This window comes from Nicotiana tomentosiformis, chromosome 4 (assembly GCF_000390325.3).
Source record: "Nicotiana tomentosiformis chromosome 4, ASM39032v3, whole genome shotgun sequence".
In the NCBI taxonomy this organism is placed as follows: domain Eukaryota; kingdom Viridiplantae; phylum Streptophyta; class Magnoliopsida; order Solanales; family Solanaceae; genus Nicotiana; species Nicotiana tomentosiformis.
Window position 1 is genome coordinate 104,995,294 of NC_090815.1, and position 19,231 is coordinate 105,014,524.

Below are 19,231 nucleotides of genomic sequence, written 5' to 3' on the forward strand. Positions count from 1 at the left end.
TATCTGAGACTCGTTAAGAAAATGTTTGAATAACAAATTGGTAAAACAATGGATGTATATATTGATGATATATTGGTCAAGTCTCTTAATTCAGGTGATCATTTGTCTCATCTACAAGAGACGTTTGACATTCTGTGAAAATATAACATAAAGCTCAATCCTGAAAAATACGTTTTCGGGGTTGGTTCTGGAAAGTTCCTGGGGTTTCTGGTCTCTCAAAGAGGAATTGAAGTAAACTACGATAAGGTCAAAGACATCGAAGATATTCCGGACCAATTAACAAGTGTGAAAGAAGTACAAAGGTTGACAGGCAGATTGGCGGCTCTAAGCAGGTTTATTTCAAGGTCTATGGACAAATGCCATCATTTCTTTTCGCTTTTGAAAAAGAAGAAAGATTTCATGTGGACTCCGGAATGCCAGCAAGCATTGAAAGACCTAAAAAGGTACTATCTAGCCCTCTGTTGTTGTCAAAATTGATGGACGGTGAGAAGTTGTAAATTTATCTAACAGTCTTAGAAGTAGCGGTAAGTGTTGTTCTGGTCCGGGAGGAGGAAGGTACACAATTTCCTATTTATTATGTTAGTAAAGTTTTATTGGGAGTAGAGATATGTTATCCTCACCTTGAAAAGTTAGCCTTAACTCTCGTAGTCGACTCTCGAAAGCTTAAGTCTTATTTTCAATGCCATCCCATAGCAATTGTGACAACTTTTCCCTTGAGTAATGTCCTTCATAAACCTGAATTCGGGTCGATTGGTTGAATGGGAAGTCGAAGTTAGTAAATTTGACATTGAATACAAACCCAAGACTGCGATTAAGTCACAAGTTTTGGCCAACTTTGTGGTTGACTTTAGTCCGGAACTGATGCCTTTAGTTTCTAAAGAGGAATTGTTGGTATCGGGGATGGTGTCAGGTGTTCGGACCTTGTTTACGGATGGAGCTTCCTATGTAAAGGGGTCCGGTCTCAGGATAGTATTAATCACTCCTTCGGGAGAAACCTTGAGACATGCCATTAGAATTGTGTCATTAACTAATAATGAAGCCGAGTATGTGGCTTTGGTTGCAGGACTTGAATTAGCTCGGGGACTAGGCTTCGAGGTAACAAAAATAAATTGTGAATCCCAGCTGGTAGTGAATCATGTGTATGGAATTTTTCGATTCCAAGGAGGTGCGCATGCAACAGTACTTGAATAAGGTTCAAGTGTTACTTTTTCGGTTTAGATAATGATCGATAACCAACATCCCGAGAGAAGAAAACGTGGAGGCAGACGCATTAGCCAATTTGGGGTCGTTCACATAAATGAATGGAGCTGATTTCGGTGCGATCGTTCAATTGTTGCATTCGGTATTATATGTGGGCGAATATTGTGAAGTTAACTCAACCAACCTAATTTGGGATTGGAGAAATAAATTCATAGAGTATTTAAGGAATTGCAAACTGCCTGAAGGTCCAAAAGCATCTCGGGCACTACGGACTAAAGTTGCTCGTTATTGTCTTATTGATGGTCAACTGTATAAGAGGTCTTTTCAGGGACCATTGGCTCGGTATTTAGGGACGTCGAAGGTTGACTACGTGATGAGAGAAGTTTACGGAGGAGTATGCGGGAACCACTCTGGTGCATATTCGTTGGTTCTCAAATTAATAAAGGATGGCTACTATTGGCCCAGGATGGAGCAAGACGCGAAGACATTTGTACAAAAATATCATAAATGTCAGCATCATGCACAACTAATGCATCAATCGGCTAAACTTTTGCATTCGGTGGTGTCACCATGGCCCTTCATGAAATGGGGGATGGACATAGTTGGTCCCTTACCATATGGTCCCGGGCAGGTAAAATTTCTTTTAGTTTTGACTGATTATTTTACTAAATAGGTTGAAGTAGGTGCTTTTAAAATGATTGGAGAGCGAGAAGTGATTGATTTCATATGGGATCTTCATTTTTTGGTTTGGAGTTCCAAAGGAAATTGCTTGTGACAATGGGCCACAATTTATAGGTTCCAAAATCATTAAGTATTTTGAAGGATCGAAGATCAAACGAATTGCATCTTGTTCGTACCATCCAGGTGCTAACGGACAAGCAGAGTTGACCAAAAAGATAATAATTCAAAATCTCAAAAAGAAGTTAGAAGATGCTAAAGGTAATTGGCTAGATAAGCTACCGGGTGTGTTGTGGGCATATCGAACAATAGCGAAATCGAGCACGGGTGAAACACCATTTTCACTTGTGTACGATGCGGAAGCTTTAATCCCGGCGGAGATTGGGAACCGACCATAAGGTATTCCTGCGCAAAAAAAAAGAGGCAAATAATGAAGCACGGATGATTAAACTGGATTTGTTTGAAGAACATCGAGATCTGGCATATGTGAGGATGGTGGCACAAAAGCAAAGAATGGAAAAATATTATAACCGTAGAGCAAATATTCGATATTTCAAAGTCGGAGATTTAGTTTTGAGAAAGGTAACTCAAAGTATAACACCGGGAAGCTGGGACTAACGTGGGAAGGACCTTATCAAATTTTTGCTATAATCGGAAAAGGTCGTATCAATTGGAGAATGAAAATTGAGTTAAATTTTCAAGCAATTGAAACGTGAGTCACCTCAAAAGGTATTACTGTTGAAGATCCTTACTGATTCTGAAAGTATGTGCTGCACTCTTTTTTCCTTCGTCCAGTTTTTGTCCCAATTGGATTTTTCTGGCAAGGCTTATAATGAGGCAACAATATAAAGCATACTACAAAGAAAGGGTCATCGGCGATAGCAAGATCTCTAGTGTTCGAATTCTCATACTCAGCATCCGAACACTGGGAGAAACTATTACATACTAAGGCACTAAAAGTGTTACAAAGATCGGGGACTGCTAGAACCGGGATCTATATATTATCAGGATCAGAGACTGCATAATCAACCCCGTAGAAATAAGTTGTACAAGTTAGTCACATACATTAGTAGCTTTATTTACTTAAGCAAATTAATATTTATATAAATATACTTTTAAAGATGGAAGGAATAAATCAAATTCCTTTTATTTTTATCTTATTTCTTGCCCGAATGATAAGTTTGATTAATTTTTTCATTTGAAAGTTAGTTAAAACTTCAAATGCTTGTGCTGGAATGAACAGGAGACATCCTCTTCAAGAACACCATAACATAATGTCCCTATCTTATAAAAACCCCATAGTCAAAGGGTAGATTCCGGATATGTGAATGTTCGGGATCAAAAGTTATCGGATGTAAAAAAAATCCCGAGCTTTGCCAGTTAAATAAAAGAGAATAGGAAAACCCAACCCCTTGACATGTCCTAGAGAGAGAAGCTCTGGCAATTTCTGGGCGATTTTGAGGTGATCAGCTTCGAAGCTCCTCTCATGGCCTCACCGGCCACTGGCCAGCCTCCTCCTGAGGTTGGTCAGTCGTCTTATTCATCCCCATAGCCCCAAACAACCATTACAAACCCTAATCCACCTCTAAAGTACGCGCAATTACTACAACCAAAGATATTAAATGCTCCCATGCAAACCCTATCCATCATCCCTATAAAAATTGTCAAATATTTACATGGTGAACCAATTATTAAGTGGAAGAAGTCTGAAGTGAATCAATCTATTATACAATAGGGATTGAATCTAGTAATGCTGGAAATATTTTCAGATGGCAAGCCAGTTATCAATGAACTAGGCAAGGTAGGTGATCCCAATCCAATGTGAACTAAAAGGTGCGTGCACAGTTGGCTCGATTGAAGACAATCATGTTTTGATTAGATTGTCATTGCTTGAAGATTATATCCACCTGCTTTCAAAGCCTTCATTCTACTTAAAAGCTCAAGGGGAGTTATGGCAGATGAGGTGCACAAGATGGAATCCATGGTGAAAACCTGAAGAAAAAACTCCAATAGCCATTGCGTAGATTAGTTTTCCAGAATTGCCTCCTAATTTCTTTGGTAAGGAGTTTTATTTTCTTTGTCTAGTGTTGTAAGGAAGCCTTTACATATCGACCTAGCTACTCAAAATGGTACAAGGCCTAGTTGTGCAAAGGTGAAGGTTGAGTTAATTTGTTAGCTAAGTTTCCTCAAAGAATTAAAATTATTGAGGAGGAAGATGATTCTTTGCCTGAAGAATCAAAGTGGATCAAAATAAAGTATGATTATATGCCAAAATAGTATAAAACTTGTAAGAAACAAGGAAACAATGAGGTGGATTATTGGGTAATTCATCCTGAGTTACACAAGAAATTTGATGAAGTCTTTGAGGATCAAAGTAAAGGAAAGGAGATAAAGGAGATAATGGGAACTGCCGCTGCTACTACCAAAGTTCTTTCAAGTGGTAAGGTGTTAGGAAATCCTATTCCTAACAATGCAAAATAGGAGTTGATGAAAATAAGACAAAATAAGTATCAAAGAGATAAACGAGGCCATATTATTGATGGTGCAAATGATAATGAAGTTGTCAAGGGTAAAGGGAAGAAAAAGAATGATACTGTAGTTACAAAGAACTCATTTGAGGTGTTTAATGTGCAAGAAGGGGAGAAGGAAACATTGATGATCACTGATGGAAAATAAGCTGAGTCCACCAAGGAGTTGGAGAACAAAACAGTGAAACCATAAAATTTCATCTCAAATCCTAAGGAGAATAGGACTAATAATATTATTTTATTAAAGCAAGGAGAAGAAGAATCCAAACGTATTAAAAAGGAAGTTGTCTTGAATGTTGAAAATAAGGAGAAAGGGGAGGCAAATAAGTAGAAGAAGTCGAATCCTACATCAACTGGGAGAGTTAGTCCAAAAAAGAATGGGATTCAAGATCCGGCAAAGGAAAATCCTCCTAATCCTACTGATACAAGATTGAGGAGGCTACTAGAAAGGAATCTACTATTGAATAGGTGCATATGAGATTTGGTACGAGTAAGGAAGAGCTTAGAGAGCTTAATGTCATAGTCAACCACTCTTGTCATGAGATTCCATCTCAAACTTATGAGGATTCTGGAAAGAATGAGACAAATATTGAAGTTGATTCTAGTAGGTCCTTATGGAGTGATGAATTTGATGATATTCAGACACAAATAGGAACAACAATTACTACAGGAGACAAATAAAATGAAGGCAACATGCAGGTCCAACTACCAAACACAAGTAACCCTAATGCTACAATAAACCCTAGGGCTCTGAAAACTAGGGTTGATGGTAACATGAGTTTTAGTAAGCAACAGCCAATACAACCAGATGGAGATAATAAAGGAACTCCAAAATAAGTTAGAACAACTGGAGGATCAGCTACTGCAGCTTCAGCTAAGAGACAGGCCAATGTAACAGTAAACCCTAGTGGAATTGTTGAGGTTTTGGCCAATGTTGAAGGTCTTCCGATGGAGTTTTCAGGTGGTGAACAGTTTGGAGATGTTAATGTAGAGGTCTTAGAGGCTACAGTGAATTCAAAACATCAAACAGTTGGTGGCAAGGATGGTGATCCCAATGGAACAGTAATTCCTGTGAATTCGGCTATAGTAAACCCTAGCTTGGGTTCATTGTATGAGCTTTAATTTAGAGATATCCATGAATCTTTGGTTGTTCAAGAGTAGGGTTCTGAGGTCTTGAAGGATACAAGTATGATGCAAGAGCAAATGGAGCAAGCTATTATCCCTAGGGGTTCGGGTGCAATTGAAACAGTACCAATAGCTTGTGCTTCAGGTACTGGACTTGCAATGCAAATCCAGATCAATGTCCCTTTGAAATCTCCTAACCAGGTGTTACATGATATTATTACACACAATGTCCTACCTGTGGACATTCATAATACACTGGTAGAGCAACAAAAAATGGAGGATAAGAGTGATGACTGATTATAAGTCTACTGCTGGAAATTTCAAAGCTATAGCTAGGGAAGGAGACTTGTCACCTAGATCTTCTTCAAGGAGTGGGAAGAAAGGGAAGAAGCAAGCACAGAATAAAGAACCACTGCAACCTACAAGAATTTTGCACAAGAGGGTAGCCTTAATGACAAAATGATGATTAAAACACTAATTTGGAACATAAGGTCTGTTAATACTTAACAGGCCTTTTAGAGGGTGATTAACATGCAAAGAGAACATGGTTTCTTCATTGTTGCACTTATGGAACCATTTCAAAATTCTATACACATTCAGAGGTATAGGATGAGATTAGGTATGGATGCTACAATGTCAACTATTAATGGTAAGATATGGTTGTTCTTTGATGCTGTAGTTGAATGGGATTTGTTGATGGATACTAAGCAGCAGGTGACTATTAAGGTATATCATCAGGACATTGGCAAACACATCATGATGACCTTTGTGTATGCTAAATGTTCTGCTCTTGAAAGAATGGAATTGTGGGATAATTTGTACTATCTAGCTAGTGACATGGAACTGCCTTGGCTAGTTGGTGGTGATTTTAATACTGTACTTCATGAAGATGAGAATATAGGTGGTTTGAACTGTATATCCACCTGAGTATGAAAACTTTGCCTTTTGTGTGAATTCTAGTGGATTGTTTGATCTTGGCTACAAAGGGAGTCCTTTTACTTAGTGGAATGGTAGGCCAAATGCTGAATGTATATTCAAGAGATTGGACATAATCTTTGTTAATTTGTCTTTCCAGACTCTCTTCCCAAACATTGATGTTGAGCACCTTATAAGGACAGGATCAGATCATGCTCCTTTGTTGATGAGTTGTGGAGAAGAAGCACTGCAATTTGTGAAGCCATTCAAGTTCCTCAATTTCTGGATCAAGCATGATACATTCAAAGATATTGTAAGGAAAAATTGGGTGGCTGACTTCATTGGAGACCCATTCCTTATGTTCAAGAAGAAGTTGAAAAGGGTGAAGACTGCCCTATCTCAATGGAGTAAGGTGACATATGGTGATATCTTCAAGCAACTTTCAATCAGGGAGGATGTTGTTAGGATTAAGGAGATGTTATTTGAGAAAGAACCAACAATTGATAATAGGATTATGCTTCAAAAGGCACAAGCTGAGTTGAAAAAGTATTTGAGCATTGAAGAGCAGTACTGGAAACAAAAGGCAGGCATGACTTGGTTTTCTAAAGGTGATAGAAATACAAGGTTCTTCCATAACCATGTGAATGACAAGAGGCAAAAGTTACAACTAAAAAAGAATACAGAATGGAGATGGTGAATGGATTGACACACAAGATCTCAAGGCCAATGTTGCAGTAAGCTTTTGTCAGAAACAATTCACACAAGAGGGTGATCCAACAGACTTTGAACTGCTGAACAATGTTCTTTCTATGGTGAACTTGGATCAGAATATGGAGCTATGCAGAATGCCAACTATGGAGGAGACTAAAGAGGCAGTATTTGCTTTGAGTGGTGAGAGTGCTCGTGGACCTGATGGTTTCACTGGCAGATTCTATCAGGAGTGGTGGGACATAGTAGGAGCTGATATCTTTCATATGATGCAGATGTTTTATGGTGATGCTTCACTACCTAAGTCTATAAGTCACACTAATTTAGTACTGCTGCCTAAGAAGACCTTGGTACAAACATTTTCAAACTTAAGGCCTATAAGCTTAAGTAACTTCATAAACAAGGTATTTTCTAGGTTGTTACATAATAGACTGGAGAAGATTTTACCATACTTGATCTCTTCCAATCAATCAGGTTTTGTCAAGGGGAGAAGTATCTTTGATAACATCTTGCTAACATAGGAGATAGTCACAGATACAAGGTTGAGGGGTAAGCCTGCCAATGTGGTGATCAAGCTTGATATGGCAAAGGTTTATGATAGGGTTTCCTTGAGGTATTTGATTCATGTATTGAAGAGAATGGGATTTGTTGAAAGCTTCATCAATATGGTCTGGAATCTTATTGCTAACAATTGGTATTCAGTGTTGATAAATAGCCAAGCCTCAGGATTCTTTCATTCAACAAGAGAGGTTAAGCAAGGGGATCCTCTATCACCAGCTTTGTTCATTCTGTCAGTTGAGGTCCTATCTAGATCATTGAATAAATTTTTTAAAGATAGGAAGTTTAAGGGCTATGGTATGCCTAAGTGGACTGAACCATTGAAACACTTAGCATATGCTGATGACACTATTATATTTGCTTCTGCTGATCCATATTCATTAGAGAAGATAGTTGAGGTATTGACCAAGTATGAGCACACATTTGGCCAATTGATTAACAAGGAAAAGAGCTCTTTCTATATGCATGCTAATGTGGCTGGAGCCTTGTTCAATTCTATGGGGGGAAATCATCGGATTCTCAAGGGGTGAATTTCCATTTACTTCTCTTGGTTGCCCAATCTTTTATACAAGGAGGAGGAAAGACTACTACAATGATCTCATAAAAAAAGTGAAATCCAAGCTTCATTCATGGAAGGGTAAGCTATTGTCTTATGGAGGTAAGGCTACATTGATCTCAAAATTGCTACAAAGTATGCCTACTCACATCCTCTCAATACTAGATCCACCTGACAACATCCTTAAATATCTGCACAAGACACTTGCTAGATTTTTCTGGAGTAACAAGGAATAAGGAACAAGTAGACACTGGACTAAATAGCAAAACCTATGTTTACCAAGAAGGTGGAGTAGGGTTCATATCACTATTTGATATCTCTAAAGCTTTGTTTGCTAAGCTGTGGTGGAATTTTATGACTTCAAAGTCTCTATGGTCCAACTTTATGTGGAACAAATACTACCAGAAAGAGTTGCCTGCAGTGGTTCAATTTAGAGAAGGATCACATGTACGGAGGAAGATATTGGAGGCAAGGGAAGAAGTAAAGCATGGCATTCTATGGGGAATGAATAGGTGATCTAATAATGTATGGCATGAGAACTAGACTAGATTAGTAGCATTATACCATGTTGTGCCTCCAGATTTTCACATCAATGATGAACTCCAAGAAGTACCTGATTTGAGGGATGAAGATAACTGGAATGAGCAATTACTGGAGCAATCTTTCCCAGCTGATATTACTGATCATATAAGGAATGAGGTGCATTTTGACAATAGTGATGACTACTGGGATACTCCACACTGGATGCCCACTTCTTTAGGTAAATTCTCAGTTAGTAGTGCATGAAAAATTCTGAGACATAGAGCGCCTATACAACCTGAGTATAAGAAGTTATGGATCAGAGGATTTCCTTTCAAAATCTCTTTCTTCTTATGGAGGTTGTGGAAAGGAAAGATACCTACTGATGATCTATGGAGAAGGAATTGTTACCTAGTAGTGTCTAAATGTTGGTGTTATTCATAACCACAAGAGGATACATTTCAACATCTATTTCTCACAAGTGCTACTGCAACTAGGGTGTGGAAGACTTTTCTTCAAGCAGCAGGGATAATTGTGAACTTGGTGCAGGTTCATCAGGCTGTAAGAACATGGTGGAATGCTCAATGTTTCCCCAAACTAAATCCATTGTACCAAGCAGTGCCAGCAGTGATCACATGGGAACTTTGAAAGAGAAGGAACATAATGAAGAATGGAGGTGCAGTCTCTTGTAATAGGGTGATTCATGATGTGAACAAGACCTTGTACTATCTAGCAAAAGTGAGGTATCCATGGTTTCTAAACATCCCTCTTTTATGGCCAGATATGATCAGCTTCTTTGAAGACTATAAGCCTTATGTTGTGACTAAAAGAGTAACATGACAGCTTCCTTATAAGGGTTGGTTCAAATGTAATACAGATGGTGCATCTAGAGGTAATCTCGGACCTAGCTCCTATGGTTTTTGTGTGTGAGAATATTATGGAGACTTAGTGTTTTCTAAGGCAGTGGAGATAGGGGAGGCAACAAACATAGTGGCAAAAGCAAAAGCAATTGTAGAAGGATTGGCCTATTGTATAGAAAAGCAGTTGCATCCTCTTATCCTGGAGACTGATTCTTTGGTAATGAAGAAGATCATTGAGGGTGAATGGAAGTCTCCTTGGTGTATAGGGGCAGAAGTGAAGAAGATTAAGGATATAAAGAGCACCTACAATGTGCTCTTTCAACATGTGCTAAGGGAGGGCAATGTTGTTGCTGAATTTTTAGCTAACCTAGTTTTTTCTTTTGCAGGTACAATCACATTTCATTCGTTTTATGACTTACCTACAGCAGGAAAAACACATATAAATATGGACAAAGCACAAATACCCAACCTTAGGGTTAGGTTTGCCAAGAAAAAGCACCTGATTGATGAAATGATTATTAAATTCACTGCATGTTTTTGCTATTGACTACACTCCTTTTCTTTTCTGTATAGTGTGTAATTACTTTTCAGTGGCATTAGCATGGAAACATGCTCATTCTGGAGGTAGTGACACACTGTATGGAACATGTAGGGCAAACATGCAAGTTATTAACTCAAATACAAGCTTATAAGGTGAAGTACTTCTAGCTAGTAGTGTTTGGTACTGCTGCTTTTACTCACAGGATTATAGTACTGCATACTGGTTCCTCATTGATACACTCATTGTGTATGAGTTCACACAAATTGTTAGTAGTCTGGAGTTTAGTACTGCTTTAAATGAAATACTAATGCAATTGTTGCTTGATTCTGCTGGCTATCTAAGTATTGTATAGTGTTATATCATCTTCCGGTGGTATTAGTATGGTTTCATGCTCATTCTGGAGATGAGAAGGCACTATATAGCTCAGACTTTCCAAACATGCAGTTGTTACATGAATTTTTTCATGTTAGCTTCATGACTGATTATAGAGAAGACTGCTTTACTTGGAGATGGAGCTTAACATTGAGGAGTTCAAGCTGTACCAACACATGTTTCTGGCAGTTCTGGATAGCTTCTATGTAATGGTGTGATTGTTTGGAGTCCATATTTGCCTTGTCCATTGGAATCGTGTCCTATGGAATACATAACCTGGCGCCTGGTGAGAGCTTTGGAGGTGCTACTATATGGTTATTGCCCTTAGCCTTTGGATTCACTTGCACTACATGTATATGGAAGATTACATCCTACTTCTTTGTAATAGCTAGATATTTAGTTTTGGCTTTATCTTCAATAGTACTAGCTAGTAATAGTTTATATATTTTAGATTGGATTGGACATCTTGTAAGACTTGGACCCATATTTTTTGGGATTATATATATATTAGCCACTAGGCAGCCTGCCTAGTGATATATTTTCTATAAAAAAATATTTCTTGCACAATACTTAAGCAAGAAATTTCTTTCATTACTTAAAATGCCAAACTCAATAAAGAAGTTTTGGCATAGTTACAAAGGAAAAGAAAAATATATACAACAATTATTAATGTTTCTAGATCCTGAAGGGAGAGAAGAGTCTTCATTTTCCTTTTCAGGAGAAAGTTGTTCCGCTTCCGGTTCGAGGCCTTCATCGTTATCTTCTTCTTCTTCTTCTTCTTCTTCATCTTCCTCTTCGGTTCTCGAATACTTGAAACTAGTATTCGAAGAGTCGGAGGCAACGGGCCGAGCAGGGAGGTTCTCGAGAGCAGTTGTCTCCAATTCACGAGCCTTGGAAATGCAGTCATCCATGTTTTTATTGCCTTCTTTGGCCTCCTCCAAAGTCTTCCTCTTCATATGATAAATGGCATAGGTTTTCTCGAGGAGGAAAGAATCTTCCTAGTCTTGGAGTTTAGCTTGGAGTTTCTCAATTTTTGATTGGAGCTTGTCATTTTCGTCTTTCACAATGCTGATCTTAGAATTAAGCTCAATATTGGTTGACGCATGAAGGTGGTTCTGCTCCATGACCCTTCTGAGACTTTCTTCCATTTTGGCTCTCTTCTCCTCGGCGGTATTAGCCTCTTCGGTTTTCAAGCGTAAGTTTGCTTCCAAGTTGTTGATTTTCTCTATAGAAGCAGACTCGTGCGTGGTTGCCGCAGTTACGGCATCATGCAGTTCAGCCCAATTGGCCTTCGTCTCCTTAATATCTTCATGTAATTGAGTGGCTTCTTGGATATGAGTCATTCTATCTTGCTTGGATTAATGCAATCGAGCCTCGAGCTCACACATTTGAGTAACTTTTTCTTTCGAAACAAAGAGGCGCTCAGCAAGCTGGTTCCGTTTGGTAGTAAGTTGATTGCATTCAGCAGTAAGTTATTCTTTGTCCAGGATTAGCTTTTGTAAACCCTCATAGGCAAAGAGGTTAGCCTATACGAATTGAAAATTAAGGGTATGAAGAAAGGGAAAAGAAGAAGTTTAAATTGATACATGAGCTGAACAGTGCATATTGTTGTTAATCAGACACTCAGCAAAAAGAGGGTCCATTTTTCTCCAATCTCTGTCCGTGGCCAGAGGTTTTAGGTAATTGAGGACTTTCACCGGCTTGGAGAGTAAGTGGCACTAATATGAAACCGTAAGCACAACACTTCATTTACCACTAAGGTTTTGAGTGGGTGCCGGGAAAGTGTTTCCTAAATTCCCATGATCAGATGACCGTGGGGAAAGAACGTCTTTTGTCTGTTCGATTGGGACTAGTGGAGAGGTAACAGCATGGGTAGAAGGAGATGCAGTTAAAGTTGGCTCAGAAGTTGATGACATAGGTACCTCAGGGGAAGAATTCTTCTGAGTGGAAACATCAACAAGAGCCCGAAAGTGAGACTCGGCATTTTCAACGATTTTCGTTTCCGTAAAGCCGTAAAGAGTCCTTGAACTTTTTCCTGTTGTGGTATGTGAAGCTCTTCCGGCTGAGCATATGGTTGAGTCGGTGAAGAACTTTTTCTTCTTTGAAGAGGAACTGCTCATCGATAGCTCCTTCGTCAATAAGGACCAGAGTGGCTGGTCCGGCTAGAGTTTCTTTTGTTGAAGGCTTTTCCCGAGTTCCGACTGTAGTGGTAGGTTTTCTCTTTGGTTTCTTGTCTTTGGCCTAGGATTCCGGGATAAGGTGCCTTCACCGGAAGCGAGAGTGGCTTCACGAGCTCTCCTCCAGTTAAGTACATTTTGCAATGCTCATTGGGCTTCCTCTGGGTCATCGGGAACCTCAATGGCGGGGCAAACAATAGATCCCTTCGGAAGTCCTGTGTGTTGAAAAAAGAGAGTCAATAAATTGATCTCGAGTCATGCTAAAAAGGTGAAAGAAGGAAGGAAGAGCCTTTACTTACCATAGTTTTTGGCTTTCCAAATAAATCTAGGAGTCATTTCTTTTCACCTTCGAGATTCCGGTGTAGAAATATCTAAAATTTTCTGTACCCATTGGGCACAAGTTATTAACCTATGGTGGTTCCCAATGAGTAGCTGGAATAAGGTAAATACAAAGTTAACGAATGAGGGAAGTCTTTTATAAATACGAAAAAGAAAAGAAATCTGAAGACTTACAAAAAAGGTTCCACGATTCAAGAATAGTAGGTGTTGTTATCGAAAAAATATCCCATGTAGCAATGACAACGATTCATTCCTTCCAGCCATGATCGTTTTTATCATCAATACTGATAAGGATGGCATGGTGGCCGTGTTTGTTGAGCTTTAGCACACCCCATGGAAGATCTTTGGAGAGTAGAGGTTGATCATGTGGGTGAGATTTTGGATTTTCCCGATCTCGAGGCACAATTTTCGGAGGCAAGCCACCATATGCCATATTGATGGACCTATTTGAGCCAAGCAGATTTTGAAATGATGGCAAAACTCTAAATTATAGGGTCAATATCTTTACCCAATCCCAAAGTGAAAGAGTATGTATAAACATACATGAACCCTAGTTTGGAGAATGCAACCCTTTCCACCTCAGTGGGGGCGAAGATTTCAATGTTTTTCCAATCGCATTCTTTCTTCACAACGGAAATGCTAGCAAGACGTATGGAAGAGGGGTACCTGCGAACAAGCCAGTGTTTGTCGCTTTTGGAGTTAATAGGTTCTCTTTGGACTTGAAGATCTAACTGGGAGTCGAGTTGGAAAGGAATAATAGTATTAACGGTAGGAGGTTCGGATTCAACATCGACCTCCTTCATTTTGTTCTTCTTGGGCCTTCACCGAAGAGAAGGCCAAAGTTTTCGAGGCAACGGTGCTAGAAGACATGTTGGTAAGAAATTTGATTAGGAAATTTTGACCGAGAAAGATGAATTTTTCTGTAGGGTTCTAAGAAAATTCGAAGAAGAAGAAGAGCTTGTAAAAGTAAAAAGTAAAATTAAAGAGTGGGGGGGGGGGGGAGTTTATAAGTAGCATAATTCATGGTCATGATTACCTTGAAAACTGGATAAAATATTTTTCAAATTATGGAGTAACACGTGCTCGGGTCATTAAATGTGAAGAGACGTGCATCCTTTTAAATATGAGAAATAATTCAGAAACTTACCCGCTAAGGAAAGAAGTTTTATCTACTTCCCGGCAACACTAAAGTATTTGTCACCGAAATGTATGGGGTCTATCTGTATAGGGTAAAATTGGTTAGCAACAGGTGGATGAATTACTAGGTGACATGTGTAACTGGAGACAAGTAATATATGAGTCAACAAATAGTTGACATCGAATACAAACATGAGCTCGGTGCTGTGTAAATTCCGAAGGCATGGGAACCGATAACAAAGATTTAAAAAGAAGATATCGGTTGGGAAAGACAACATTGAATAAGCAGATGTTACAAAGAATCTCTGTATTAATAGCCAACCGTTATGCAGCAATCAATGGCGGTTTTATTCTCATTCAAGAGGAGCTTGATTTGGGAATCTTGTCTCCCTAAATAGAGTTATAAATAGGAAAATTAATATCCATTGTAGGACACGTAAATCATCTGTACTCAAAGGCTATATTTTGTTCTCATATTATGAAATTACTTGCTTTCTTAACATTGTTCATATTATCGCTTGAGACTCTTCATACGGTCAGATTTGTATTTCTTTTGAGTTATTTTCATAATCTTGATTTTGTTCTTATTTCTTTCATATTTTTGGATCAAATTAATTCATATATTTATAAATCACATTACAATTTCAATTGTACTATTTTGTGGGCAAAACGTAGGGGTGGTAGCTAAGCAGTGACAAATGACAATAAATAAGTACATACCAATATTGAACGTCAAAACTAAGATTGTGCAAAATCAAAGCATCACGTTTCGCTCCCCTATCCTAAACTGAGCCCCGGCAATAATTATTTTGTTTCATATTGCGTACTACTCTCTCCGGTTCATAATAAGTGATTTTTTTGTCTTTGACACACTCCTTAATAAAATACTAACTCCTAAAAAATAAATAAGTATTTTGACTAAATTGTCCTTTATTAAAATTTGTATATTGTTAATTTGACACATTAGGATATGTAAATAAGGGCAAATTTGAAAATTTAAAGTTTGTTCATTCTTGATTATGTAACAATGACACTTATTTTGATCCAAAATAAATAGGCCAAAATATCACTTATTATGGACGTGAGAGAGTACTTAATAAAATTGTCTAGAATTCTTTTTTTTTTTTTTGTTGGTAATATTATGTCTAGAATTCTATTTTCTCTACATGAATAGAACAAACCACAAAATGAAATAAAATTTTAAAAATAATACACAAATACGTGAAAACAAAGAAAATTTAATAAAATGTCTTCTTCATTTTTTTTTAATCATTTTGTTGTCACGTTGTTAATTTATTACCAAAAAAAAGAGAATATTATTGATTCTCCTCCTACTGTTGGAAAGCACTCCTTGACATCACCGTCCACGCAACTTCCAATTTTGTTTACTCCACGAGCCCCAAATCCCAGCCAATTCATACTACGCGTCCCCCCCTAAACCACGCTTACAATGTAATATATCTGACCCGACGCCTTTTGGCCTTTCCTCTATAAATTGAACGCTTAAAAAGCATTTTCTTAGCTGTGTTACATTTCTCCAATACTTGTGGAACTCTTCTCGTAAATTAAGGAAACAGAGTTTTTTTAGTTTCAGAAAAAATATCATTTCCAAGTCCAACCATGGGAAGTGAAGGTGATGCCGATGCCAATCAGAGGAAACCCAGATTTCTTTGCCTTCACGGGTTTCGAACTAGTGGCCAAATTCTTAAGAAACAAGTCTTTGACAAATGGCCAACTCAAGTGGTTGAAAATTTGGATCTTGTTTTTGTTGATGCACCTTTTCCTTGTCAAGGCAAATCTGAAGTTGAGGGTATTTTTGATCCTCCTTATTACGAATGGTTCCAATTCAACAAGGTCGTTTATTTTTTTCCCTTTTTGTTTTCTTTCTTGCTTTTTACAGTTGCAGGCTTAAGAATTCCTATATTTTACTTTCAATGAAAATGAAAACTTTTTTACTTAATTGTGATTGATTTTTTATATAGGAATTTACGGAATATCAGAATTTTGATAAGTGTCTTGCATATATAGAAGAGTGCTTTATAAAACATGGACCTTTCGACGGTCTTCTTGGTTTCTCCCAGGTTAGTTCTAATTTATTTTTTCCAGCATCTCGTTTGCTTTTGTGTTCTATTTTTTCCTTATATTTTAGAATGTTTGATTTCGCAGAATGTTTTTGGATTTATTTTTGAAGAATATAATTCTGGATTTCTTTGAGAAAACAAAATTGATTTTTACAGCGAAACTTTTTTACTTTAAAAGGCAAAACATTCACTATTTTCGGTCAAAGGTTGAAATTTTCATTGAGGTTAACGACCTTTGAAGAAGTTACCATATATATTTTCTACTCCTTTTATCTGTGTGTCTTCTTGCTTCTAGATGACTTTGACAGTTGAACTCTTTTAATTTTTTTTCTTTTTCTGTTTTTATATTTCAAATTGTGATACATGCATCTATATAAAAGAACTGCACAATCTGATTTTGAGTACCTTTATTTTTGACACAATTCAGGGTGCAATTCTTTCTGGAGCATTGCCAGGGTTGCAAGAAAAGGTATAAATAATGTCTTTTATTTAGCTCTTTCTGTTTGTAAAATGAAAATGCTGTCACAATTCGAATCCTAATATTATAATTACTGGTGTTTAAATTAAACATTCCTTTATGATGATTATTGATAATTACTTGATTTGATTTTGGCAGGGAGTGGCACTTACAAAGGTGCCCAAAATAAAATATCTGATAATAATTGGAGGGGCTCAATTTAAGAATGAATCAGTCGCCGAAAAAGCTTATTCATCGTCTATTACATGCCCGTCCGTTCACTTCTTAGGTATTTTCTGTCCCTACATGGTGTATGTTTTCTTTTTTAATTTAAAAAAAAAAAACGTGTTGTGCAAATTAAAAGACACGTTATTTTGCTTTTTTTAAATGTTTGGTTAACACGTGGCCTATATTCATCAAACTTGATTCTTTGTTCAACTAGGACTAGCCAACTACTATATATATTCTCGTCAATTGGGGCAGCTCAATAAATCAACTTTGTTAAGAAATTTATAGAATGAATTCAAATTAAGTATTTGTAAAGGCATACCATGAAACACAATTTAAATTGCTAGTTTCAATTATTTTTTAGTCATCGTATGTTATGGGTAATTAAAATATTCCTAATTGTGGGTCAAAAACTAATACTCCCGCCGTTCACTTTTATTTGCCCATTATTCTAAAAATAAGTTTTTTATTTTACTTGTCTGCTTTCGCATATTAAGAGAAAAATAATTTATTTTTCTGTTTTGCCCTTCGCATTAATTACTCATTCCAAATCATGTTCCAAATCCATTAAGACTATATACCTATTAATATGGGTATCATGGTAAATTATGTAATTTATTTATTATTTTTAAAGGAGTATGCAAAGTCAATAGTGGACAAGTAAAAGTGAACGGTGAAAGTATCTTGTTAATCTAATTAATGCGTCCTAGAATTTTTAAATTAAGTCAAGAATTACACGTCAATTTCTGTCCTTGATTTCATCACATTTGTGTCGATGTTATTATTGTTAGAGGAATTGTTAGGGGATCCAAGAGGATATGCCTTGGTAGTATGTAAAAAGGAATTATTACTAATATAGTTCCGATGTCAGTCAAAAGTTGGAGATATCAACCCTAGCCCTGTAATAAAATAGTTATGATCTCTTTTTAATTGACTTATTTAGCTCGCATTAGCTGAAAAATTTAATGACTCCAACATGCATTTATTATATTGGACTTGGAGGGGGGAGGTTGGGGTGGGGGTTTGGGGGGGGGGGGGAGGGGGGGTTCTGTTGCCTAACTTCAATATGTTAATTATTATCGCCAACAGCATATAGAAAAATTGGGTTTAATATATACTGAGAAAACTATCCGTATTTTAACATGTTAAAATATATTATTTTTAATAAATAATTGTGAAAAAAAATATATATGAAGAATACGATAATAACAGGCTATTAATTGATATTGTAGGTGAGCAAGATTACCTGAAGAAGTATGGGATAGAACTGTTGGAATCATATGTTGATCCAGTGGTGATTCATCATCCTAAGGGCCACACTATACCAAGATTTGGTAATCCTCCTAACATATTTATTAGCTTAACTTCATTTAATGTAGCCAATGTCGTTTAACAACAATAACAAATACCATCTTCTTCTTTTTTTCAGATGAGAAAGGATTAGAGACCATGCTTAGCTTTATCGAAAAGGTGCAAGCAGAGATTAGCAAGTGAATAATTTAAGAAAATCATTTTTTTTGGGTGGAGCTTTGCCCTCCTTTTTTCTAAATTTTTAAAATATAAATTGCTTCTAATAATTACAGTTCTTATGTTGTATGGAAGAAAATACTAGCCTTATTAGAAAGATGAAAGATTCATGGCCATGCTATTGTTTCTATGTGGTGTGGCAGTGATTATTTTAGATCCTTAATGTATTTCTCTTGGTTAAATAAAATCCTTGTTCATTTTTTTATTTGTTGCTTAATATCAAATTAAAGTGCAAACATTGCATCCTTATTTTCTTTAAAGTAAAGCTTCCTTGCTAGTTGGAACTTGGATGGAAAACAAGTTATTTCTCATTATTAGATTATTTATCATTCTATTTTAATACGTACACTCTATAAAGCAACAATCTCAATTTTCTACTTTAGTTTACCACTTTAATTTTTGCTAATTTGTGCAACTTTATTCGTTCGACTTTTTATAAAAATATCGGAAAAGGGTTAAGTGCCCGTGTTGTTTGGCAAATGCTTTAAATTTGGCTCTGTTCACCTTTTGGTTCAAAAATACACACAACGTTATCTTTCGATCTAAAATAACCCCGCGACTAACATAATACTGTGTGATCCTTTTTTTAATGTGTTGGCATCATTTTATTGGGGACACGTGGCTTTTCATTTTTGGATTAAATAAACCCGCCCCATATCATTCGACTTCTTCCTCACCGTGATTCAAGCTCAAACATCAGTTCTTAGTATTGCAGCAGCTTTGCA

General features: G+C 37.0%; 2 protein-coding genes across 2 annotated transcripts; both read left to right on the forward strand.

Moving 5' to 3' along the window:
* Window positions 1–6,062: 6,062 nt before the first annotated feature.
* LOC138910287 (uncharacterized) lies at window positions 6,063–10,778 on the forward strand. Its single transcript, XM_070201515.1, has 13 exons — window positions 6,063–6,444; window positions 6,492–6,559; window positions 6,607–7,070; window positions 7,123–7,558; window positions 7,676–8,238; window positions 8,285–8,370; window positions 8,480–8,758; window positions 8,849–9,028; window positions 9,337–9,468; window positions 9,737–10,033; window positions 10,221–10,312; window positions 10,391–10,534; window positions 10,677–10,778. The coding sequence occupies exons 1-13, from the start codon at window positions 6,063–6,065 to the stop codon at window positions 10,776–10,778; spliced, it is 3,225 nt and encodes a 1,074-aa protein (XP_070057616.1).
* A 4,847-nt stretch (window positions 10,779–15,625) lies between these two features.
* LOC104084664 (uncharacterized) lies at window positions 15,626–18,711 on the forward strand. The gene is made up of 6 exons (XM_070200104.1): window positions 15,626–16,067; window positions 16,196–16,294; window positions 16,722–16,763; window positions 16,911–17,040; window positions 18,212–18,313; window positions 18,409–18,711. Exons 1-6 carry the CDS (start codon window positions 15,834–15,836, stop codon window positions 18,471–18,473), a joined length of 672 nt encoding a protein of 223 aa, XP_070056205.1. The 5' UTR covers window positions 15,626–15,833; the 3' UTR covers window positions 18,474–18,711.
* The last annotated feature ends 520 nt before the right edge of the window (window positions 18,712–19,231 follow it).